Genomic DNA, 27998 nt, shown 5'->3' on the forward strand with positions numbered 1-27998 from the left:
GAGAATTGAAGATATCATCACAAAATGAACAAATCTGAGAGTGGTCCACATGTAGTACCTATATATGTAATATCAAAGCAATCGGACTTGCAGTTTTTAACAAGAAGTCGAAAATATCACTTTTTACCAAAAATGACAAAAATATTCACCAAAATTAGAGAATTGAAGATATCATCACAAAATGAACAAATCTGAGAAAGGTCTACATGTAGTATCTATATATGTAATATCAAAGCAATTGAACTATTGGTTTTTAACAAGAAGTCGAAAATATCACTTTTTACCAAAAATGACAAAAATATTTACCAAAATTAGAGAATTTAAGATATCATCACAAAATGAACAAATCTGAGAGAGGTCCACATGTAGTACCTATATATGTAATATCAAAGCAATTGGACTTGCGGTTTTTAACAAGAAGTCGAAAATATCACTTTTTACCAAGAAGCAGCCTGTCGGCTGAGATAGCTCCGCTGTTAGCAATGCACATGGCAATTAAAGAACAGAAGATATCATTAGAAAATGAACAAATCTGAGAGAGGTCCACATGTAGTACCTATATGTATAATATATCAAAGCAATTGGACTTGTGGTTTTCAACAAGAAGTCGAAAATATCACTTTTTACCAAAAATTACAAAAATATTCATCAAAATTAGAGAATTAAAGATATCATCATGAAATGAACAAATCTGAGAGAGGTCCACATGTAGTACCTATATATGTAATATCAAAGCAATTGGACTTGCGGTTTTCAACAAGAAGTCGAAAATATCACTTTTTACCAAAAATGACAAAAATATTCACCAAAATTAGAGAATTAAAGTTATCATTACAAAATAAACAAATCTGAGAGAGGTCCACATGTAGTACCTATATATGTAATATCAAAGCAATTGGACTTGCGGTTTTCAACAAGAAGTCGAAAATATCACTTTTTACCAAAAATGACAAAAATATTCACCAAAATTAGAGAATTAAAGATATCATTACAAAATAAACAAATCTGAGAGAGGTCCACATGCAGTACCTATATATGTAATATCAAAGCAATTGGACTTGCGGTTTTCAACAAGAAGTCAAAAATATCACTTTTTACCAAAAATTACAAAAATATTCACCAAAATTAGAGAATTAAAGATATCATTACAAAATGAACAAATCTGAGAGAGGTCCACATGTAGTACCTATATATGTAATATCAAAGCAATTGGACTTGCGGTTTTTAACAAGAAGTTGAAAATATCACTTTTTACTAAAAATGACAAAAATATTCACCAAAATTAGAGAATTGAAGATATCATCATGAAATGAACAAATCTGAGAGAGGTCTACCCAAGGTACATATACACCAAGTATCAAAGCATTCAGGCTTGTAGTTTTCAAGAAGAAGTCGAAAAAGTAAAACATTGACACGGACGACGACGGACGACGACGACGGACAATCACTCATATGATAAGCTCCGCTCGACAAAGTCGACAGCGGAGCTAAAAATGACAAAAATATTCACCAAAATTAGAGAATTAAAGATATCAATACAAAATGAACAAATCTGACAGCAGTCCACATGTAGTACCTATATATGTAATATCAAAAGCAATTGCACTTGCGGTTTTTAACAAGAAGTCGAAAATATCACTTTTTACCAAAAATGACAAAAATATTCACCAAAATTAGAGAATTAAAGATATCAATACAAAATGAACAAATCTGACAGCAGTCCACATGTAGTACCTATATATGTAATATCAAAGCAATTGCACTTGCGGTTTTTAACAAGAAGTCGAAAATATCACTTTTTACCAAAAATGACAAAAATATTCACCAAAATTAGAGAATTGAAGATATCATCATGAAATGAACAAACCTAAGAGAGGTCTACCCAAGGTACATATACACCAAGTATCAAAACATTCAGGCTTGTAGTTTTCAAGAAGAAGTCGAAAAAGTAAAACATTGACACGGACGACGGAGACGGACGACGACGGACAATCACTCATATGATAAGCTCCGCTCGACAAAGTCGACAGCGGAGCTAAAAAAATTGATATTTTTGAAATATGTTACTAGATATATAAACTAGCTACATTTTTGTCTTAGTATATGCAATATTTAATTTAATTATAAGAGTTTACACCTACATGTTTTAAAAATGCACAAGTCAACAGCTTTGTCCCAGGCATTACAACTAGGCACCTAAACTGACAAATAACAGATTCACTGATAGAGTTGGTTTAGTACTATGTGTTTGGGAAGTCATTCCTCCACATTTAATTTAATAATCACTGTGCTAGACAGAGTCACACAAGAAAATATAATAGTATAAACAACAAATGACTTTAATTCTGGTTAAATTCTCATTTTTTTTCAGTTGAATTGTTTCTTTGTGTTTTATATTATGCGATATGACAGGGTGACACAGCTGTCTGCTGTGAATGCATAAGATCCCTATATTTTAATATGCCTGCAGATTTCAGTACATTTGTGTAATTAATACAGTCTATACATAAAATGACTAATTCTGTTTTGTAAGAGTAAATTTAGTTTTTTACATTTTATTTTAAATTAGACAACTCCTAATATGTTTATGCTTCTTATTTACAGGAATTTTCATCAAAATTTTATCATATTTTTAGAAAATTTCAAATCCTCAAAATGACTGAAATTCTGATTCACGTATTCATTTTATAAATTTGGGTCAAAATCAAGAATATTTTGAATGGAAATAAAATGTTATGAACAAGGTCAGATGGAGAAAGGATCTAATCTGACAGTGATTGTTAAGGATCGATAAAAGCGTAAAGTAAATCAAATCTATTCACTCACTACAGACCATAATAACGTCTAGGACTTCATTCGGCAACTAACTTAGTATGTTATGTTGCTGAATGTGTTGATCAGCATTTTTATTCACAGCACAACATTGACATTGACAGTACAAAAGAAACGAACACAATAGAAGGCCAATGATTATTAATCAACCGCCAGGCAACAATGGCAACACCTTAAAAAATAGAATTAAAAAAATACTTGAAGAAAATGCTAATTTTTTTCACTTTAGAAACAAATACCATTATCATAATATTTATATGGATCATAATAATCAAAAGGATATATCATTAATATAGTAATAATTATTTTGTGCAGAAATTACTGATTCGTTTGACAGACAACAAATTAACAAAACACAAATTACAATATGATAAAAGACACTGAAAACACGTCCGTCTTGTACTGATTAAACTATTATCTATCAATTCTTTACCGCATTAATAAGTCCACGCATTGTATTTGATGACGATTTTAGGAGAAACAAATACGTCTACATGTACCTTTTAATCAAAATGGTTTTAATTATGCCTCGATTTAATTTGTAATTCACCGTCACACCGTTGCTAAGCAAATACTTATAACGCACACTGAGTGGGAACTACTCTAAAATATAATAATGAAATTTGAGAAATATTTTTGACGATAATATGTGACTTACCGTACACCAGCAATATTCAGAGAAACACCTTTGATCAACGGCCCCGAGGAAGAGATTTCAAAACACTTCTTGAATGACAAATACTCTTACTCGCTGGCTGGCTGTCTGTCTTGAAAATATTGACGTTGAATACCGATAAGATGTGAATGTGGGGCTTCAATATACCTCTAATACTTCAAGAGAAAACAAACGAGCAACCAAAATTGAGTGGTTTCAATATTGAGACGTACGTACGTAACCGTATTAATCCCTCTTACTCGTACAGTTTCCCGGAGATCCGTCTTGGAGAGTTCAAAACGATCGTGTTTTCCCAGCAGTTGTTGACAAGGTTCCGCAGTTGTTCACAACGACTGATCACTCAGGCTTGCTGCTACGCCACCAAGTGCAATGGAATTACCTATAAAATCAAATACAGGCCCCAGGCCACTTTTCCCACTTTCCGATCTGAAATCATTCCCTATCTCATCCCCATTCAATCCGGTCTTACACATGCGCAACAGCTCAATGTAAACACGACGTTGGTGGCGCCGTCTTGCACTAACAGAATGAATTCTCGGGGGCGCCCCCGAAAATAGATTTATACTAGTAGTTCCTCATTTTCTTGAATATTTTTTATTTGAATGTATAGCCTTTCTGTCAGACTTTAAGTTGTCCGTCAAGTGTGAGTCATTTTCAGACTTCAAGTTCACCATTAGTATTGCCTTTATATGATTTGTTCATCCAGGATATCAAATGATTTCCTAATCTAGGATGTAAGTTTTTTTTTCTTTTTTACTTTTAATCATAAATGTAATAACTCACCAACCATAAATAACCGTAATAAAGAACAAAAATCATAAACAGAATAACATCCATCTTAAATATATATCATAATAGTATTATTGAAACGCTGTGTTGTAACTGGTTGATCCGTAACCCCCCAACACACACATCATCATCATCATATTGAATACGGGTCTAGACGCAGTAATGTGTTCGGCTTCACCCTCCTCATCCAATGTGGTGCTATTGGGGGTTCATTATTATTCACGTAAATTCATTTTAATAAAAAACAAGGCATGAATGTCACAGTCCCCTTTAAGGTCACTGTGCATGGCTGTGGGGGATCATCTGTCCGTATTATGACACTAATCCCCAACACAGTCCATGTACGCAGTGCTAGAGTCATACGAGTCTGAGCCATAAAGTGTTACGCTAAACCAGACGAGACTCACACTGACAAACAAGGAGGAAGTCATCGAAAAAATCTTGACTTGTACAAATAAATGAATAATGTCAATTCAAATAAATAAATAACAAGACATGGATGTCACAGTCCCCGTCATCTAATTATAAAATACTCATGTTAAAATAATACATGGAACATCTGCCAACAATTGTGGGTACAACTCATCATAAAGTGATTTCCCTTAATTTGATAACTGAAAACTTTTATTGACCGGGTCCAAAATATTAGAGTACACAAGTGCAACCAAACTATGTCTCATACATGCTCAAGAAACTGCATTCATAAATCTGAGTAAACTTTGATGTACCTTTAATAACAACTTCACTTCTTTGTAAATTCAGGTCTTTGTATATTACCAGGACCTGGGTTTGTTTCAGTATCGCCACTATAATTCCCAACAAAATGTAGCCCTCACATTCCTCTACAGTTTCCACTGAGATTGGTAATGGTACGATCACCCATCTCTCACCAATTCAGATCAAATTCATAACCAGGTCATGACATCACTAAAAACCCATAGCATTACAATCTAAGCTAATTATTTATTCTGAGCATGCTCAGCTGTTCTCTCAGTGGTGTTGGAAGAGGTAGTTTTGAATGAAAATTATGAAAAGACCCACTTAGAATTTTCAGATCTGGGAAAAAAATGACGTGCATGTTCAGCAGAGACTTGTTCATCACCCTGCCAAGTTTCATCGATATCTGCTGCAGAATTTCTGAGAAAATGTTAGAGACGTTACAGACGGAAACTGGAAATAAAAATTAATAGTCCGCCTTTCAGGCTGCGCCTGAAACGGGGACTACAAAAATGTCCCAATTAGTCCATTTCATGTACTGTAATATTATAATATATACGTTTTTTTCAACTGCTTTAATTTCGTCCCAGAATTGTACATCTGGCCCACTAAAAATATGATTTCCCAAAATACAAGCATTCGTACTGTGATCACATGACTAAAACAGGTAAACTCAGTGTTCTACAATATTGAACTTCTAACAAACAGAGTAGTATACCGAATGAGGAATAGATGTGTATTATTCAATAAGGTTCATAGTAAATCATGGAATGTAATAAACTATATGACATTTTAATGTACAAATGAATCAACTCCACGTAAGCCCAGCACACTAACGAAACACTAACTGAATGTCATTGCTAAAATATCTAATTACTACTTAATTAGCATTGATCGTAATCTTGCTGATAACACTGCCGTCATTTGTAGCATCCCGTATCAAATGATCGATTCTTGGCCGCATTTGTTTTCCGTATACAATGTATATCATAATGCGTTGTCTGGATACACTTTTTCGACTTTACATGTAACTTTTACGAATAATCCGCTAACCTTTCAGCCACATTTTCGACATTCACTGTATTTTTTTTTCGAACTTTCTAGGAAAACATTCAAGGTTTTCCAAGGAAACTTTTACGACTTTCCAAGCACTTTTTATAAATTACCAGATAACATTTTCGATTTTTCAGCAAGATTTTACGACATCCCGCAGGCAACTTTTTGCAATTTTCAATGCAACTTTAAAAACGTTCCATGTGACTTTTACGACTTTCCATGAATCTTATACGGCGTTCCTGGTAACTTTTGTGTAATTTTTTTCTAACATTTCTAATTATGTTTTTGACATTCCAGCCAATTGGTAGACTTTACAACAATGTTATCGACTTTCTAAACAGCCTTGATGACGTCACAAACAAACTGTACAACCATCTACTGCCATCCAATGTTTATTTTGTCTTCGGTTTTCAGACAATATTTCAACTTTTGAGGTGAATTTGTCGACCTATTTAGTTCTTTTACGAATTTCGAGGCAATTTTAACGACATTCGACGCAACTTTTACATATTCCATGCAACTTTTAGACATTGTCATCGATTTTCTACTCAACTTTCCACACAGACTTCACGACATTCAAGGCAACTACATGTATAAACAACTTTCCACACAGACTTCACGACATTCAAGGCAACTATAAACAACTTTCCACACAGACTTCACGACATTCAAGGCAACTATAAACAACTTTCCACACAGACTTCACGACATTCAAGGCAACTATAAACAACTTTCCACACAGACTTCACGACATTCAAGGCAACTATAAACAACTTTCCACACAGACTTCACGACATTCAAGGCAACTATAAACAACTTTCCAGAAAAGGTCACCTGTATGGCATGTAACCTTTTCAAATTATAACCTTTTTTCTTCGACTTCACACGCAAGTGTTAGGACTTTGAAAAGTATTTTTACGACAATCCACGCAACAGTTACTGTTTCCAGGCAATTTTGTCGACTTTCCTACCAACTTTCACAGCTTACCATGAAAATGTGTCGGTTTGTATCAAAACATTTACAACGTTCCTGATACTAGTAACTTTTACAATATTTCACAGAATGTTTACTAATGTCCACAAAACTTTAGCAGCTTTCTAGACACTTGTGTAAGTCTTCCACACAACTTTTGCCTCTTTCAGGCAGATTTAAGACATTCTAGGCAATTTTCCGAACGATATTTATGAAACTCAACGCAACTTTACTGTCATTCTATACACTTCTTTTCTAACACGCAACTTTCTCGAAATTCCATATAACTTTACCAACTTTCAATGATTTTAGCGAATTTCCATGCAACTTTACCGACGTTCCATGAAACAATACTAAATTTGCAAGTAACTTTACCGACTTTATATGCACGCCGTTTTGACCTACTTTCCGTGTCTCTTTTTTGACTTTCCATGCAACTTTACAGACGTCCTGTGAACCTTTTCCGAAACTCACCTTTACCAACTTCCATGCAACTTCAGCGTCTTTTTTCCAAACAACTTTCCCGACATCCTGCTCAAATTCCTCAACATTTTACTTAACTATGCAAACTTTCCACCCAACGTTTATCAACTTTCGACACAACTTTTTTTGCATTACATGGAACTCTGACCAAATTATAACATAAAAAACAAAATATCAATAATTGTTTTAAAACTTTATACACAATTGAGAGAAGTTACTATGTTTTTTTGTCAGAAGTTAACCAATCAATTATAACCAATTGCTGATTGTTCAGACTCACACATTTCGGGAAAGTGTTAGACCATCTGATATAATCAGACTCGGTCATTATCAAGGTATTTTTGGTCAGTCGTGTATGTTGTTCCTTTCTCATTGACCCCTCAATCACCCTTTTATCTTCACAACTCCATTGATACTCATGTTTTAATCAACTGGCATGATTGTCTAAATAATATTCTGGAATATATCTAGACTTTTTTTTAGACTGGCAATATATATGAGTGTTTGAGTCAGATAATACAGTATTGGAGGTGCACGAAGAAAAAAACACAGAATATCTAATTTAATTCAAAATTTGAATTAGCCAATTGAAAAAGAATCACAGGCCTAATATACCTTTGCAATGTGATCCACAGCATTGAAGTTTATAGAACTGACTAATAAATTCATGTCATTGTATACATTTTATTTGCTGTTTGTAATTCATTCCAAGGTGTTTGAGAGAGCAGAAAATTGTTTAATTTGTTCAGTAGTTAACATGCATTGCGTTCATCCCTAAGCAATTTGTAATCACCATGGCAACTGTGGTGAATGCAGTATGAAGGAGTGAAAGCAGAGACATTTCTGAAAAGGAGTCAGATATACAAGAGTAATACAAGAGTAATACAGGAGTAATACAAGAGTAATACAGGAGTAATACAAGAGTAATACAGGAGTAATACAAGAGTAATACAGGAGTAATACAAGAGTAATACAAGAGTAATACAGGAGTAATATATCAATTTTAAAATGGTGTGTACAAATGTACAGCTTCTTGCAGCAAATGATACATGGATTAACAGATTCTAAATTTAGTATCCTAAAGTATCCAACTTACTGTGAGAATATAATATTGTACATTCAGAAATAGTAAAACTACATGAAGCAATTATAAGTGATAAGAACATGCCAAGAAACAATACAACACAAGAAGGCCACAAGATAATACTCACCTGGGTTGTAATGAAAATGAATACAGAAAGCGGCACAAAATAGCCCCCAGCTGAAAATACAATAATGTGAAAGGAGGGCAGATGGAGCATGTAACCATCACCCAATAGCACAATAGAGTTTTGCAGGAAGGACATGATAATCGTTTACAAGATAGAACAAAAGCAATAAAAGGTATTAGTTGAATCTTCATCTGCAAAATATCTTCCCGCAGCGGAGACTTTGTTGACATGTATCCTGCTGCAAGCAAAGTGTTTCAGTTATCTTGGTAACAGATACACAGCACAAATAAGGCAAATATTTGTCGTATATGGCCAATTCTGTTCTGTGAGGTCACAGTAATGTCACAATTTCTCTGGTCATGACCATGATAGTTAATTTCACATGTCCATACTTGTTAAATGGCACAAATTACCATGGTCGGTCATAGTTCACCTGATAGTTAATTTCATATGTCCATACTCGTTAAATGACACAAATTACCATGGTCGGTCATAGTTCACCCTGGTTGAACATGGTCATCAACCCCAGGGAAAAAACAAACTAGTGTTGGTAGTACATGTAGATTCACCAAGGGTGCTAAGCCAGGTTGGCCACTAGAGGGCGCCATATTCAGTTGATCCTGGATGGTCTAACCCACATTAGCCTGATTTGGGCAATATCTTAATAAGAGGTTATTATGAGGATACCAAAAAGTATGCATGAAGACAGTACAGTACAGCAGGAGTATCAACAGACGCGCAGCGGAGTTATAACCTTATTATTATACATCTTCTCCCCCCAATGATACATCATGGAAATGGAAGAATTCAAAAAGTTTAACAGATTTAGCGAACTTTTGTGTGGGGTCAAGTCAAACCCTGGAGGCTGCCATGTTTGTTTTTATTATTAGTTTATGCATGTAATCATTCCATATTTGGAATTTGCATTTCCTAATATGGTAGGATGCAAGTAACCAGTGCAATATCGCCAAATTACGGCACACTGTAACTTGCGTTACTGTGACACAATTTCCCCTGACTTTGACTTTTGTTTTTCACAAAATTAAATTACAATATATAATGCTTCAAATACACAAGAAACAAATCCTCAATTCAACTGTTTTTATTTCAGTTTTATATAGATGTCATACAAAAAAAAATCAACACTCAATGTAAAATAATACTACAAAACATTTGGCATCATCGCCCTCACCCAACAAAATAAACAATTTTATGAATAAATTATAATACTTTATGACAACAAACAGCTGTATAATATGTAGAGAGAAACACATTCTAAAGGAGCTTAGTATTCACACTATTAGGCATGTATCAAGTTGAGAAAGAGAACCATGTGACTTGGTTTTGGTTTTGGCTTAGTGTATCATTCTCTCCTCTTCATCATATCTACTGTTCCCAATAACATAGATCAGTGGAAGAGTACACATGACAACAAAAGGGAGTAGAAAACACTATTTGTGGGCGAAAAACAAATGCATGGTTGGCTCGTTCTGAACTAGATCTCATTGGCTATTGCAACTAAGGTCTATACATTACTTTAGCTCCATTTCCAAATAAGAATGACACATCATTTGTGATCACATACTGACCCAGGTAGAAAAAAAAGAAACCAAGTTTTCTGCATGATCTGTTACAACATACATTTTACTACACAAGTTTTTGAATTCAGTAACTCCCTTGTAAGGGGCACCCTTTGGGTCTCTTTAATAAGTGGAAAGGGAGAGACAATGCAAAGAGTTTTACAGAGAAGAAATTCAAGAGGGGAAAAAAAATATTAAAAAAATAAACTTTCCCAACAATGCTTAACTATTTAAACTCTGAGTTAATACCCTGGTATTCAAGATATATATTTTAATGTAAAATATGAATTTATCAAAATAATTGAGAAGACAAATCCTATATGAATATGAAACATTTACAAGTAGTTTAAACTACATTCTGGTTAAAATTGAAGTCTGAATGAACAAAACTTAAAGTCAAATTGAGCTCTGGAACCCCCAACATACTGGTGCATTTCATAACTAAATCTAAGTGGCCAAGAATTTTGTGTTTCCACAGTGATTTTTGTTCTTATACACCTTCTTTTAATGGTTGTGTCAGAGTTTGACAAATCTTTAGTTTATTGTATGCATATGAAACTACAACCTGCTTGCTTTTATGTAGCCAACATTTCTTCTTTCACTGGTTGACAATTCAAATTCATACAATGTGTTGCGTAAATGCAGAAACGCAAACTATTTGCAAAATCTCTCCATCATGATTTGGGCATTTGATATTGCTAGAATACCGATATCTTTAAAACTTAACATATTGTTAATTACATCTATTATAAATCAGTTACCATGGTTATAGGCATACTTAATGTAAGAGTATCAGCAACACATAATAACAAAGGTATATTTTGAATTCTAAATTCCATGCATTTTAACATTTTCAGTAAAATGCGAAAAAAAACCTGATCTGAAATATAATTCTTGCAAAGATAAGTTTTTTTTTCACTTGTTTAGAATATTTCATCAAACTAGAATGCCATGTACTTTTATTGATAACTGTCTTTTCAACTGAAACAAATCAAGATAAATCATGAACAAATCTTTGAATATAGCAATTTGTTTAATTATTAATAATTCAAATATAACAAAATGACACAGAAAATACTGTGAGAGATGTGAAAAATATACACTTTGTATACATATATTGAAACTGTACAATTTGTCTTTAATGGGTAGCTCTACAGCATATGTAGGTACCTGGTACAAAATAAAGGACATACTGTATTTGTTCTATTAGTAGTGTATTTCTATGGTCAAAACAAGGAATATAATATTGATTCAGTAAACAATAAATGCAATTTTGGGTATATATATGTTTTTATGGGTGATGTGCTTCTAATAGAGCAAATACAGTACACTGCTCAGTACCTTGATGATGAAATACATTGCATTGCAAACCTCAAATGATAGTGAATAGTCCCTATTATTCTCAACCCATTACAATTTTTAACCTATTATTTTCTAAATTTGTGAGTGATAATGCATCTGTTACACTGATCTCGTGTATTGAAAAAAATGAGTTAGTAACATTCTTGATAAGGTACTGTAAAGGGGTTAATTATTCACTGGGTTTTAATTTGGCTTTTTTCGCTGACTGGAAAATGCGAAAATTAAAATCCAGTGAATATGTAAAATTGAGCATAGAACACATTATTCAAATAATAAAACCGTGAATTTTAAACCAACTAAATATGCCTGAAACGCTAAATCAGTGAAATTTAAACCCGGTGAAAATTAGTCATTTTACAGTATCACCAAGTGGTACAAGCTGATACTATACTATAGCGATTCTAGCAGAGTAACAGGAGATTGGGACATTACCCTCAGGAAAATGAAATCTTGGCAACACAGCCCTATTGGCTAGGCACAGTTTAACTTCATCTGATCGCGACTAATATTCCCAAAGCAAAGAAATATGAGGTTAATATACTAAAAGAAGCTGTGTTTCATGAATACTTTCACCTTACTATTTTTTTGATATAAACAAATAAAGAGAAATAGTTCAACCTATGTACACAAAAGAAAAAGAAAACAAAAAATTACATTCCAAAGATTTCCAAGATCATAAATCCATAAGTTTTTTTTATAACAATGTACATTTCATCTAAACAAATTTAGTATAAAATGATATCGTAGGACGTATTACTCACTGATGCAATGTATCTCTCTATAATTTGAAATCTTCTATTTTGTCAATGAGTGCGTTTAATTTCTCTTCTTCCCTGTAAGATTCTTTGAGCTGGATCATTTTCTTATTGGCTGCATCGTGGTATACATCAAGTACTTTCCAGTGAATAAACAGTCGTATTGTTGTCTTCAAGGTTTCCAGTGCACAACTCTCAGCTGTGAAAAAAAAATGCAATAAAATAATACATACTGTACTATTCTCAGATACCACCACATGATTTGCTTTTTCTGTATACAGTTTGAACACCAATAAAATGATGGAATTTACTGTAAATATCATGACGTTTACTGTGAATATCATGACGTTTACTATGAATATCATGACATTTACTATGAATATCATGACGTTTACTGTGAACATCATGACGTTTACTATGAATATCATGACGTTTACTGTGAACATCATGACATTTACTATGAACATCATGACGTTTAATGTGAATATAATGATGTTTAATGTGAACATCATGACATTTACTGTGAACATCATGATGTTTAATGTGAACATCATGATGTTTAATGTGAATATCATGTTTAATGTGAACATCACGTTTAATGTGAATATAATGACGTTTAATGTGAATATCATGACATTTACTGTGAATATCATGACATTTACTGTGAACATCATGATGTTTACTGTGAATATCATGACGTTTACTGTGAACATCATGATGTTTACTGTGAACATCATGACGTTTACTGTGAACATCATGACGTTTACTGTGAACATCATGATGTTTACTGGGAATATCATGACGTTTACTGTGAATATCATGTTTACTGTAACATATCAGTGTTATTTCACACTAATCATTATAAGTGTGAATAATATTAACCATTGTTGTAAGTAATAAATACACAGCTCACCATAGCTAGAGAGACCTTTGTAGACTCGTTCCTTGGCAAAGCATAGAAGTTTACTTGTATACTCAGCCTCAGGTAAATCTCTATCCATTAAACGTATTAAATTACATGCAGCAATCCAATAACTTTCTATCAATGGTCCCAGCATGCTTTGCAGGAATGTCAATTTGTCAACATGTTCAGCAGATAAACTGATCTGTAGAATCAATACAAGGAGTTTTGGGGTTTAGTTCCTGGATTAAATTTAACTGCTCTGCAAATTTTCTGATGGGGCTTACCACTAAAAATCAGGATTTTAAATTGGGCAATATAGGAATATTGACAAAAAAAATTGGGGGTCACCATCCTAATTTTCGAGAAAGTTTCTCAGAATCTGTCACTGTAACACACAAAAGAATGCTATTTTATGGTGTCATGGGACAGTAGCTCCAATGTGTTCCATAATAAACCAATGAACATTGTCATATGTTTTACAACCAACTTTCTCAAAAATTATGAGTAGGCTTCTACCTTAAATGTCACTCTATAATTTGTTACTTTTTAATAAGCATTGTATTCATACAAAACTTGAAACAAGCAATGTGATAGAATATCTCTTATATGTATCCTCTATTGCAGCATTAAGCTCTAGTCAGTTTGCGATATATAGACCTTCCACCCACAACAGATTTTAAATTAAAGACATTTAAATGGCAGCCAATCACAAACCCCCAAGCAAACATGTTTCAAGTGAATAAATTAGCTGACCAATAATCAATGATTTTTTATTTTAAATAACAATACAATTATGTCAACCTCAATGTTTAGCTCTGTATTACACTACAAACACTTGCTCCATCGGTATTACCATTTACATTCAACTGCCCCCTCACCCAGTGTCTCATGTAATTTTGTTTTTCAGCATACTAATAATAATTCAACCAATCAAATAGCTATGTTCATTTTACAAACACACAACTTTCATACAGCAAGCATACACGATGTTAGTGTAGAACAAGTAGACCACACATTCTGGGTACTGTATGAAATGCCTACAACGAAGCCATCTGTTCCATAATATAAAACAAATTTGATAAACCAAGTGAACACATAAACTATGAAATATTACAATGAAAAATATATATATGAATGCAAGCACCTAAGTTTTGACCAAACTTTATAAAAGGAATATAATAATTGGACATAGACATGCAAAGAAACAAATATGAACCACTGAATGTATATAAAAGTAATGCATGTCTGAGTAAATGCAGGCACCATGAGTCCCCATTTGGATAACAATCTTTGGATTGTGACTATTTGGTTGTTACTGACCCTCAACAGTTGATCTGGCTGTATTTGTTCATCATCTTCATCTTTCCATGATGTACTTGATACCAATCTATCAGCCCAGCTTTTCTCTTGGCTATTCAGACAAGTTGAATTTGGCTAAACAGTAAAAATCAAAGTATGAAAACCATATTTGTTTCTATTAATAATGTATATGCTTATGTAAATGGAGAGGTATGTTTTGGTGTATTAGAGATGCGCCTCTAATAGAGCAAATATGTTACATATGTGGGAACCAGTAGATATCTCAGAGGAATGTCTTATTACAGCTGTGACTTGACCACATGAAAGCTACTGTAATGTGCATCATGAATATACTTACCTCTTCATGTTGGATGATTTCAGATGATGTTAAACGTTCCAATGCATCAATGATAATGGTTTGTAGACTACCACATGGCTAGCAAGAAAATACAGAAAACATCACAATCATTTACTATTATACTATGAGAATATTATATGAATACTGCATAAAAGCAGCACAATACAGTGGCCCCTCGCTAAGTCGCGCCTCGGTAAGTCGCGATTCGGCTAAGTCGCGGGTACTTGGATGGCTCCCAAAATTTCTATTGTGTTTTGACAAAGACTAATGTTTCGTGGCATAGTGTTTTTAACTAACCGTTAAAGAGACAACTTAACACCTACTGTCCGTCAATTGCTGAGATGCAATGGGTGACGGCGGCCTTACTCAAGGTGTCAACAGGGGTGTCGAGTAGTGACCGTACGTACTTCTTGGCCGGTCCCATTTTGGTATACCTCTACAAAAACTCGCTACAATGAGTTGAATTCATAGAATTCTGATCTCTATTTCTCAATTGAGCAGCATGTCAAAGCGAAAGCTATACAGCCTGTTCGTACGCCATAAATTCACGGCGATCGACCGTGTCAAACCAAGTTAAGGGTTGCACGTGGTTGAGCCCACTATTCGTGGGTGGGTAAAAAAATGAAAAGTAAATTTGTTTTCAAAGTTGACCAAGAGGCGGGACTGAACAGAAAAACAAGCGAAAGTGTCCGACAATGATGACACCGATAAAGCTGTTTACGTTTCTTTAAGAACGGTCTCCCGGAACTCCACTATCTGGTCCCATCACCCAATGCAAAGCATACAACTCAGATATGACGACTTTGAATTTGAGGCCAGTTCAGGGTGGTTCTTGCGATGGCAAATGTGATGATACATCAATTAACTAAACCGAGGGTTTATATGTGCTTTTTATATGTTTTTCAATGCACGACCTCCCTCTTTCACGACGTCCCTCGGTAAGTCGCGGCCCTCGATAAGTCGCGGTTTTTGCTTGGATCCCAACACCCGCGACTTAGCGAGGGGCCACTGTATTCTCATTACAACCTTATTATTATCTTTTTTTTATTGTAGTGATAATTTGCACTTCACAGCAAATCTAAAAAAAAAATATTCCGAAACGTAACATCAACTATTTTGAATGCAACATAGTTTTTCCTGAATACTCAAGTTCTCATTTAAATTTATTAGAAAGTAAAGCAACTTACTGGAATAAATGTAAATTCGAATTGCAGTAAATCACATAGTTCTGTAGCTTTGTGTACCAAGGCATCTCTTGATACTGTAATGTAGTCTTCATGACCATGTTGTATTTGTAAATTATGCTCACTCACAGCACTAATGGCAGTGGCTGTCAACAAACAAACAAAATCAATTACTGAAAAACTGATATTATTATGATTTCATAAGTTTTAATAGAAGCTGCATCCATACACTATCTACTATATTTTTCCTACATTCAGATCTTTGCAGCAAGTACTTTTCATATTTTTTTTATTCAAAAACAAACAAACAAGCAACTCCTATTACTTTAATAATTATTGTAATAACAATAATTATGCAATGTCTAAGGTAGATAAGGAAATCAGGTAGCAAATATCATGGTGATATGCGATAAATCAAGATTCCACTGATATCATGTAAAGTTATTGACTTAAAATACTTAGCTATGAGTTAATCAAACCAAAAACACTACAGACACTGGCAAATGTGGTTTTTATTCGGAATTCAAATGTGATTTTGAAGGTTCTATGTGCGTGATTACATTAGAAAATTGCATCACACAAGTACAGCCAGATGTTTTGGATAAAGTACCTTTCATTAATTGTAGTTCTGAAAAAGTCTTATTTGGTTATATGTAATAGAACATGACATACAAAGAGAAGTGGCAGGGTAATCCATTCCTTTTGATGTGTGTCACAGTTTCCTGTCCCTATAATTGAGTAGTTGGCTATGTACATGTATTATTAAGCTAGGTCTAGAATGGCAAAAATGCTTGATTTTGATAATTTTTTTACATTAAAATTGCTGCTATCCTTCTATCTTTAATCACTCTGTCAAACAAAAGCATGTGCATATATGTGACACAATGAATATATGAAGTTTGATCGTTATGATGTATATGCAAAGTCTGAATGTGAAGTCTGAATGTCAAAGCATGTCAGAGATACATGTGGAAACAGGGTTAAACCACAAGATCAATTTGATCACTTAACATAAAGACAATGATAGCTGAACTCACCAATAACTGCTTCCATCAAGAACACAGATATCACAGGATTACTGTAGTAGGATAGCTCAAAAATATCTGGCAAGCATGTATTAGGTATCAACATATCATTTCCTGTTGGTCCACCCATCACACATTCTTTTTCATCAGCATCACTAACAGCTTTATCCGTAATCTTGCCTTTCCTTCTGGACACTAGATTGTCTCCTAGGAGATGACTTGCATAGTTGACAATGGCTGCAGCCTTGCCGCTGAAACCCACATCACGTCCATGAGCTATGATTTGTTGACGTACAGATTCAAAGCTTTCAGATATTGTATCTATCGTAGCACCCTGCCAAGAAAGCACACAGTCATCAAGATTTAGAAACGCACTTCATTAAATAATCTATACCTTATCTGCTTACACATTGAAAATAATTATAGCATTATAGGGCTTGTGCTCAAGTCTAAAAATGAACTTAAGGTAGAGATGCAGTTTACCGGACAAGTATTTTAATTAGTTAATTAGGAAAACAAGATGACCTCCCTTGTCCATAAAACTATATATTTTCGGAATGCTTATTGTATGAATTTTAAAGTTTTGTTCGTATTTTATTTTTACGGACACTGTAGTTTGAAATATGCACAAAAATGTGCTTTTTTGGTCAAAAGTGATTTAAAAAAAATAGCTTCTAAACCATGCTTCTGTTTCCTGTCAAAATTGGTTTTTGGGTACATCTGTTTACTATAAAGAAAGCGCCGTCTTGAAAACTGTCTATCAGTTGTCAATTTTGTAGGGCAGCAGCTCAAATTTCACTACTTCAAGTTTATGCATAAATTAACACCCAGGCTAGTTGTTTGTACGATTGCTGTAACACTATTCAACTAAAAACAATGCCCCAACAGCGTTTTGAAGATAAACACATTGTTAATCATTTGTGAAAATTTCAAAACAAAAGGTCAAAGTGTCTAGAGGCTATTTTTTTTAAAGTTCTGAAATGTGCATTCAAAAGAAGCGGAGATAATTGCTAATTTGCATAACAATTCACTCAGTAAGAAGTTTGCTAATGCTCATAATTAAAATGGCTGTTACAGTTTCCAATTTAAATGTATTATCGTTTTGTAAAAAGTTAAATACAGTGCATAATGTGGAGATCTCAATAATGTTTTTTTTTTTTATTATTTATGTACTGCCTTGCAAAATCTTTCTAAGCGTTCAAAGGAGAGAATGTTTGCACCTGTTATCTATATTTTAAAATCGTTTTATGAGTATGTTCCACTATTCACAATTCTACACAATTTTAACAGTCTATAGCCAAGACTGTTTGGATAATAAAAAGCAAAAAACAAAAATTTTCACTCCCAAGTGCCCACGAACATGCATCTCTACCTTAATAGAGCAGTTAAATTAGGAAATTGTGACCGTAATCAGAAATATTGTGTTGTGACTGACTGTACCTGATATGTTTGAGATGCATAGCTTATGATGAGCAAATACGGTAAGTGCGCTTCAGTGTGTAATTTGGGGGGGGGGGGGATTCTAAACACACATTTAAACTAAAAACCAACATGCCAATTCAATTACAGTGCATAGAGTAGTGTAGTTTTCATGTTTTCAGAATTTATTCCATTTAAGATCACCTACTGAGCACATGTTATAATGCATCATATCAGCACATTGCTCTTTCAACAACATAGTTGAACTCTGGTGACCTTGCCCTCTGTTATATAATATTATTCCCTTTATCATAGTTTGTTTCAATTTGAATGTGTATTGTCATAATTAATTTTGAATACAAACAAGTTTTGAAGTTGAAACAACAGTGAGAAAGCAGTTTACCGAATGTCCTTGATAGATGGAAATATTATACATAAACATTCCTGCTTTATTCAAAGTAATCTAGATTTTTTATAATAAAAACAAGAGCCGCATCTCAGAAAAAAAGTGCTGCATTTAGACGTGAATAGATTCATAAATCATGCAAGATATCGGAGAATCTTAGCTGACTTTTGCCCAAGTATTTTGTATAGGTGTCTGCCAAAAATTAATGATTCACTGAGATAATATATGAACTGCCTTATTATATTCATAGTGTGACTACTGTATTATTTGAAAAGTAAAAAAAATGCCCTTTATCATGTTGCAAGTCGTGCTTTGTAATGCAAATCAACTTAAATAGTTAGTTGGTGTCCAGTGAGAGAGAAGTCAACAGTACTTTTGCCTCCTGAAAATCTACATCTTCAAACACTGCAATCTTTGTTTTTAAAGTGCGTTTTTAAATTAATATTATAAAAGAAATTTTGACACCTAATTTATGGGAGTGCTTATCTTGTTTTCTGTAAAGATTTTAGGTTTGCAAATGTGTATCAGACTGTGAAAAAACTCTCTCCATGAGTTGGTTTTAAAAACCCAGTCTAGTATTCCCTGTCAAAATATTTTATCAGATTTTCTCAATTTTTGCATGATATTTTCATACAGAACATCTGTTGTTTATACTTGGGGAAGACTTTATACTGATGAATAAGGTGGCCAAGTTTGATAAAGTTTGGAATAGAATTAGTAAAGTTATTGTGCACACAATAACAATTATTAACGACGACGACAATGCCGGACAGAAATTTTCCCCTTAATATACCTTTCCTTTCCATCTTTGATGTTACGATATGACTGCGTAGTAAAATTTTACTTTAGAAACCAATGCAACAACAAAACAAATATGAAATAATAATTTTGCTAATTAAGAAGCTTGTTTCCAGAAATATTGTGTAATGCCTTTAACATTTTTCATCTTCTGTATGGCATTGACCTCAAGTTGAAAATTGAGAGATGCTTCTACTTACCTGTCTGAACTTAGTGAGAAGTAGAAATGACAAGAGATTGGTACTCATTATAGACTGTGTATGGACTGCATCTGAAAAACAAAACAGACTTCCTTATTTTTCATTTTTCATCTCAAATCAAGTATTTAATTCACTGAATTGTGTTGAACATTGATTTAACAAGTAGTGTAGAACATTGATTTAACAAGTTGTGTTGAACATTGATTTATTGAGTTGTCTTGAACATTAATTTATTGAGTTGTCTTGAACTATTGAGTTGTCTTGAACTATTGAGTTGTCTTGAACATTAATAATTTATTGAGTTGTCTTGAACATTAATTTATTGAGTTGTCTTGAACATTAATTTATTGAGTTGTCTTGAACATTAATTTATTGAGTTGTCTTGAACATTAATTTATTGAGTTGTCTTGAACATTAATTTATTGAGTTGTCTTGAACATTAATTTATTGAATTGTGTTGAACATTAATTTATTGAGTTGTGTTGAACATTAATTTATTGAGTTGTGTTGAACATTAATTTATTGAGTTGTCTTGAACATTTTTTTATTGAGTTGTCTTGAACATTAATTTATTGAGTTGTCTTGAACATTAATTTATTGAATTGTCTTGAACATTAATTTATTGAATTGTCTTGAACATTAATTTATTGAGTTGTGTTGAACATTAGTTTATTGAGTTGTGTTGAACATTAATTTATTGAGTTGTGTTGAACATTAATTTATTGAGTTGCCTTGAACATTAATTTATTGAATTGTCTTGAACATTAATTTATTGAGTTGTGTTGAACATTAATTTATTGAGTTGTGTTGAACATTAATTTATTGAGTTGTGTTGAACATTAATTTATTGAGTTGTCTTGAACATTAATTCATTGAATTGTCTTGAACATTAATTTATTGAGTTGTCTTGAACATTAATTTATTGAATTGTCTTGAACATTAATTTATTGAGTTGTCTTGAACATTTTTTTATTGAGTTGTCTTGAACATTAATTTATTGAGTTGTGTAGAACATTGATTTATTGAGTTGTCTTGAACATTAATTTATCGAGTTGTCTTGAACATTAATTTATTGAGTTGTGTTGAACATTAATTTATCAAGTTGTCTTGAACATTAATTTATTGAGTTGTGTAGAACATTGATTTATTGAGTTGTCTTGAACATTAATTTATCGAGTTGTCTTGAACATTAATTTATTGAGTTGTGTTGAACATTAATTTATCAAGTTGTCTTGAACATTAATTTATTGAGTTGTGTAGAACATTGATTTATTGAGTTGTCTTGAACATTAATTTATCGAGTTGTCTTGAACATTAATTTATTGAGTTGTGTTGAACATTAATTTATTGAGTTGTGTTGAACATCGATTTATTGAGTTGTCTTGAACATTAATTTATTGAGTTGTCTTGAACATTAATTTATTGAGTTGTCTTGAACATTAATTTATCGAGTTGTGTTGAACATTAATTTATTGAGTTGTGTTGAACATTGATTTATTGTGTTGTCTTGAACATTAATTGATTGAGTTGTGTTGAACATTGATTTAACAAGTTGTGTAGAACATTGATTTATTGTGTTGTCTTGAACATTAATTTATTGAGTTGTGTTGAACATTGATTTAACAAGTTGTGTAGAACATTGATTTATTGTGTTGTCTTGAACATTAATTTATTGAGTTGTGTTGAACATTGATTTAACAAGTTGTGTTGAACAATGATCAGACTTGATTTTTGAAATACAGTTCATTGATTTCATTCAGCAATGTACCAGACCATATGGGGACCCACCGAAAATGTCTGATACGATGACCAAAGCATAGCTGAGATATATTGATTTTTCATCTACTTCTTGAGTAATTTGTCTCAAAACACAGATCCACACCATGTGATCTCCCAAAGGTGCAACCAATCAAGTTCTGAATTGCTATAGCAGTATACAAACTTACCATAGATAACATGATCAGCTAATCCTTTAATAACGGTTCTGAGATCATCTCTCACAATATCAGTACCATATATTGAGTTATCACTACCAACTGACTTCATTTTAGGACTTCGAGGACCATTACAAGTCAGATCACTTGATAATGGACTGTACGGTTGAGCAGATTGCAGGTACTCCTACATAACAAAAGATCAGTATTTACAGAGGAAATATATAATTTCCACACTGGTTTATTATAACATCTCATTCAATTAACATAAGGGCATTGATTAACACATTGTCGTGTGCATAGTGATGTATGTGTACCAACCTGGAGTGAGAAAGGTTCAGCAAAGCCCACTCTGACAGTACCATAGTCACCACGAAGAACTTTGTATACACCATGTATGGCAGACAAAAAGGACTCTTTTACTTTAGGATTACCCTGCAAAGTACACATTTCACAAATCTTGTAAGAAAAAAACTTTCACACCAATGAAAATGTTTTTTTCCTGAGAACTGTCTTGAATCATGTGAGGCCCAAAATATTGTTTGAAGAGAATTTGCTTCAAATGGTGAGAGTAAATTCTTAGAGGGGGACACAATTCATGATTCGTGTTATTCTATTTGCCATACATAACCTACCTAGCAACAGGTGAGGGTAGGAAACAAGCAGCCTATCGGCTGAGATAGCTCCGCTGTTAGCAATGCACATTTCAATTAAAGAACTGAAGACATCATTAGAAAATGAACAATATGAATAGTATCAAAGCAATCGGACGTACGGTTTTTAACAAAAATTCGAAAATATCACTTTTTACCGAAAATTACAAAAATATTCACCAAAATAAATTAATTAGAGAATTGAAGATATCATCACAAAATGAACAAATCTGAGAGGTACACATGTAGTACCTATATATGTAATATCAAAGCAATCGGACTTACAGTTTTCAACAAGAAGTCGAAAATATCACTTTTTACCAAAAATGACAAAAATATTCACCAAAATTAGAGAATTAAAGATATCATTAAAAAATGAACAAATCTGAGAGAGGTCCACATGTAGTACCTATATATGTAATATCAAAGCAATTGGACTTGCGGTTTTTAACAAGAAGTCGAAAATATCACTTTTTACCAAAAATGACAAAAATATTCACCAAAATTAGAGAATTGAAGATATCATCACGAAATGAACAAATCTGAGAGAGGTCCACATGTAGTACCTATATATGTAGTATCAAAGCGATTGGACTTGCGGTTTTTAACAAGAAGTCGAAAATATCACTTTTCACCAAAAATGACAAAAATATTCACCAAAATTAGAGAATTAAAGATATCATTACAAAATCAACAAATCTGAGAGAGGTCCACATGTAGTACCTATATATGTAATATCAAAGCAATTGCACTTGCGGTTTTTAACAAGAAGTCAAAAATATCACTTTTTACCAAAAATGACAAAAATATTCACCAAAATTAGAGAATTAAAGATATCAATACAAAATGAACAAATCTGACAGCAGTCCACATGTAGTACCTATATATGTAATATCAAAAGCAATTGCACTTGCGGTTTTTAACAAGAAGTCGAAAATATCACTTTTTACCAAAAATGACAAAAATATTCACCAAAATTAGAGAATTAAAGATATCATTACAAAATCAACAAATCTGAGAGAGGTCCACATGTAGTACCTATATATGTAATATCAAAGCAATTGCACTTGCGGTTTTTAACAAGAAGTCGAAAATATCACTTTTTACCAAAAATGACAAAAATATTCACCAAAATTAGAGAATTAAAGATATCAATACAAAATGAACAAATCTGACAGCAGTCCACATGTAGTACCTATATATGTAATATCAAAAGCAATTGCACTTGCGGTTTTTAACAAGAAGTCGAAAATATCACTTTTTACCAAAAATGACAAAAATATTCACCAAAATTAGAGAATTGAAGATATCAACATGAAATGAACAAACCTAAGAGAGGTCTACCCAAGGTACATATACACCAAGTATCAAAGCATTCAGGCTTGTAGTTTTCAAGAAGAAGTCGAAAAAGTAAAACATTGACACGGACGACGGACGACGGACGACGACGACGGACGACACCGGACAATCACTCATATGATAAGCTCCGCTCGACAAAGTCGACAGCGGAGCTAAAAAATATAAAAAGTCAAAAGAACGATAGGCAGACAACCCCAGAAAAAAGCTGCATGTTTGAAACAGTTTTTAAAAAACAACGAAGTGAGTGTGTGTGGGTGTAAAGGGGGAGCTAGAAGAACTATATAAAACATCTGAAAACGTTGTTGAAAAAGAAGTTGAAAAAGAGGATTTTTGCAGAAAAAAAAAACATAGTTGAACTCTGGTGACCTTGCCCTTTGTTATATAATATAATTTCTTTTATCATTGGTGCCTTATTTGTTTAATTATTTTAAGGAACATAATTTCCAGCTTTATTCAAAGTAATTCAGATATTTTAGTATAAAAACAAATGCCTCATCGCAAAAAAAAGTGCTGCATTTAGATGTGAATAGATTCATAAAACATGCAAGATAACAGAAAATCTTAGCTGGCTTTTGTCCAAGTATTTTGTACAGGTGTCTGTCAAAAATTAATGATTCACTGAGATAAATATGAACTGCCTCATTGTGTGACTACTGTATTATATGAAAAGTAAAAAAAAAAACACCCTTTATGAATAGCTATCATGTTGCAAGCTCTGCTTTGTATGCAAATCAACTTAAATAGTTAGTTGGTGTCCAGTGGAGGGAGAAGTCAACAGTACTGTTGCCTCCTGAGATTCTACATCTTCAAACACTGCAATCTTTGAAGTGCGTTTTTAAACCAGTATTATAAAAACTATATCATTCTGTTCTAATAGCTAAAACATATTCCTGTGAGTTTTCATTTGTTGAATGAACTGTTTGTCAAATACAGAATACATATATTTTAGAACAATTTTCTTTTTAAAATGTGGATGAAATGTTTTGCTTTTGATGTATTTTTTATGTATTGTTTTTGATTTGATAACTTTGAACTAAACAGATTTTCTAATAGCTTCAGATCTTGATCAAAGTTTGGCACCCAGTTCATAGGAGTGCTTATATTGATTTTCTGATATCTTGTTTTCTGTAAAGAATTTATTGGTAGGTTTGCAAATGTGTATCAGACTGTGCAATCTCTCAATGAGTTGGTTTTGAAACCCAGTATGGGATTCTGAGATACATTACCAAGGATATTATTACAAGATAAATCATTTGCTTCATTGAACACATACAACAATGCATATTTCCACTGAGATCAGTGACCTTTGATGTGTATCACCAGTGATCAGTCAAGTAGAAACAGTCAAAATATTTTATGAGATTTTCTCAATTTTTGCATGATATTTTCATACAGGACATCTGTTGTTCAAACTCAGGGAAGATTTTATACTGATGAATAAGGTGACTAAGTTTGATGAAGTTTGGAATAGAATTAGTAAAGTTATTATGCACACAATAACAATTATTAACGACGACAACGACGACGACAACGACGACGACAACGACGACGACAACAACGACGACAACGACAACAACAACAACGACAACGCCGGACAAAATTTTTCCCTTAATATACCTTTCCCTTCCATCTTTGATGGTACGGGCAAGGTAAAAATCTGAAAAAGAAATGGTACGTGATGGTAAAAAACGAACTCCGAAAATATGAAAATATTATGCTATAGCCAAAGTTAATTTGCTTAGGCAGAATGGTGTGCAAATTTTCAAAACTGTATCAATTCAGGAATCGGAAATTGCAGTGGTAACGTTTTTTTTATGGAATTTGTGATTTATTGAGTGAAAGATCAAAGGCTGTGAGCAGTTTCAGGGTGGGGCACTTGCAGTAGAGAAAATTTGTTCACAGGAATTGTCTTGGTATAGTTATAGAAGCATTATATTTCTTGACTCACCATTTGTTCTCTGTTAAAGTTTCCTTCAAGTATCTTTTCATAACTGATACCAATTGGTACAATGTATGCATCACTTATAGTACCTAGCACAAAACACAACAACAATGGTATCACATTAATTCCTGTGAAATTACATACACAGACACAATTTTGTTTTATCAGTAATTTAATTATCCTGCATATCTGACTTTTTATAACATAAATTCAATATAATTATAACTTTTCTCTCTTTGTTCACCCACATCGAGCTGTTGATGAGCAAATAAATATGAATAGTAATCTCACCATCCATATATGCATCTACCACAACAGACAACAATCCTCCTTTTGGCATCAAAGCTTTTCCACTTCTTGATCTACCTCCCTCTGAAATAAAAGAATCCATCATAATTATATCATTATAAAAGAGTTTAAAGAGGATTGCAAAGTGTGGTGCATGTTGCTTATACTGACAGCATGTCATACGTACTATCACATCAATTTACCAAGCTAGTCTACAACACCCAAAGCTAAGTCTATATACTCTAACAAGTTTAACTTTTTGTGTAAATCATAAAATTTAATCCATACAAATGTTTTTCACGTGTATTTTGTTGTTGGCGTATTTTTGTTTGTTGCACAGCTAGATATCTCATTTTGATTCATATTTAGCCAAGCAAGTACTAATAATGGGGAACAACCGGACCATACAAATCTTTTGTATTTCTTATATGTTAATTTATTTGTTACTCAATTAAACAGGCAAATAACCCAAAGACACTACAGGCTAAAGAATGTTTCAAGCTCAAATAATTATATTACTTACCAATGAAAAACTCTAATGACTGGTTTTGCTTGAGTACTTCTAACATATACTGAAAACAACCACAAGAAGTCAGCTAATTAATACACTATTACCACAGTAATCCTGGACAAAAGTCTAATTGGATGTGGACCATTAAAAACTGAGGGTAGAAATATTTTTGTTTTCCCTTCACTTTTCCTTTTCCAATCCCTTGAGTTTCAAGAAAGAAACACAATGCATATTCAGGAAATAGTTTGTCTGTCCATTTCATTTAAATATACTACTAACACCCACCCTGCAAACATTTTAGCACAACACCCTCTAGTAGCAGAATTCAAAACAATATCAATGAAATCTATAGGTTTTTTTTACAAGTTGACATACCCTTTAATATCTAGTGATTGTAATGATAGAATGGAAAACACTCTACTTCCAAAATTAAGTATTAAAATAATGTACTCACATTATGAAGTATTGCTCGGTACACCCAGTCTTTCTTGCCATCTTCTTTGTCCAGTTTCCTCTTGATAAAGAAACCCCCTAGGTGTCTCAAAATCCAACCAAAGATGGGTATATTGAGATTGTCACCAGCTGCCACATGGGGAGACTTAATGTCATACTGATGTAGTATATATGTAATTAATATATAATCTAAGTGACTTCTATGTATTGGTAGGAAAATCAATGGAATATCTTTCTGTAACAGAAAATAAACAAACAACGACGTTAAAGTACCTAGTCTACATGGAGACATGATTCATCACAAATTATTGTTACAGCAGTTCTGAGATTTATTCAGACAGTCAGGTAGCAATATATCTTGGAACTTTTCAAAACACTTTGGTCTTTTCCAATCTAGAATTGATGGCACCGTTGTATTAGCACGCCCACAATTGGGATCATTCCATTTTCTTGCAAGATGCGGGTAAAACACTGTTTTTTTCAAAACGTCACACGTTGGTTACCATACATTAAGAGGTTATATGTTGTATATGCATCAAAGTGTTATCTTAAATTGTTATAACAATCCGAGTCCATCTGACATAACGTAATTTACAAAACAACTCCCGAGTGTTGAGTAACCCCAGGTATTAAAGTGTTTTGCAAAGTTGCAAGTCATTTTGCTAACTGACTGTCCGAATAATTCTAAGAACGGCTGTAATTGCTTATTTTCGCTGCTACAAACTTTCACAATCTGATTACCGTAATTTATTGCAACCATGAGGACAAAATTTTGTAGGAGTAACCGACACTCCATGTCGCATGACTCCTGAAAAATTGTCACGGATTTTC

General features: G+C 33.1%; 2 protein-coding genes across 4 annotated transcripts in view; both read right to left on the reverse strand.

The window, feature by feature from the left end:
- Positions 1-3955, reverse strand: part of LOC100373248 (complexin-like) — a 54399-nt gene extending 50444 nt beyond the window's left edge. The window contains exon 1 of the mRNA XM_002731356.4: positions 3491-3955. The gene's annotated coding sequence lies outside the window, so the exon portion shown is untranslated. The remainder of the gene's footprint in view (positions 1-3490) is intronic.
- A 5868-nt stretch (positions 3956-9823) lies between these two features.
- The window catches only part of LOC100373399 (glycerol-3-phosphate acyltransferase 1, mitochondrial-like), a 49598-nt gene continuing 31423 nt past the window's right edge, over positions 9824-27998 (reverse strand). For all 3 annotated transcript variants that reach the window (XM_002731357.4, XM_085504175.1, XM_085504176.1), the window contains 13 exons: positions 27169-27402; positions 26727-26775; positions 26207-26287; positions 25922-26004; positions 22283-22396; positions 21974-22148; positions 20028-20098; positions 17217-17538; positions 16183-16325; positions 14996-15073; positions 14659-14772; positions 13348-13540; positions 9824-12633 (listed from right to left, as the gene is read on the reverse strand). In XM_002731357.4, coding sequence (XP_002731403.1) covers positions 12458-12633; positions 13348-13540; positions 14659-14772; positions 14996-15073; positions 16183-16325; positions 17217-17538; positions 20028-20098; positions 21974-22148; positions 22283-22396; positions 25922-26004; positions 26207-26287; positions 26727-26775; positions 27169-27402 — 1833 coding nt within the window. In that variant the 3' untranslated portion in view covers positions 9824-12457. The remainder of the gene's footprint in view (positions 12634-13347; positions 13541-14658; positions 14773-14995; positions 15074-16182; positions 16326-17216; positions 17539-20027; positions 20099-21973; positions 22149-22282; positions 22397-25921; positions 26005-26206; positions 26288-26726; positions 26776-27168; positions 27403-27998) is intronic.

The sequence above is a fragment of the Saccoglossus kowalevskii genome, chromosome 10 (genome assembly GCF_978046115.1).
Source record: "Saccoglossus kowalevskii chromosome 10, keSacKowa6.1, whole genome shotgun sequence".
NCBI classification, from domain to species: Eukaryota; Metazoa; Hemichordata; class Enteropneusta; family Harrimaniidae; genus Saccoglossus; species Saccoglossus kowalevskii.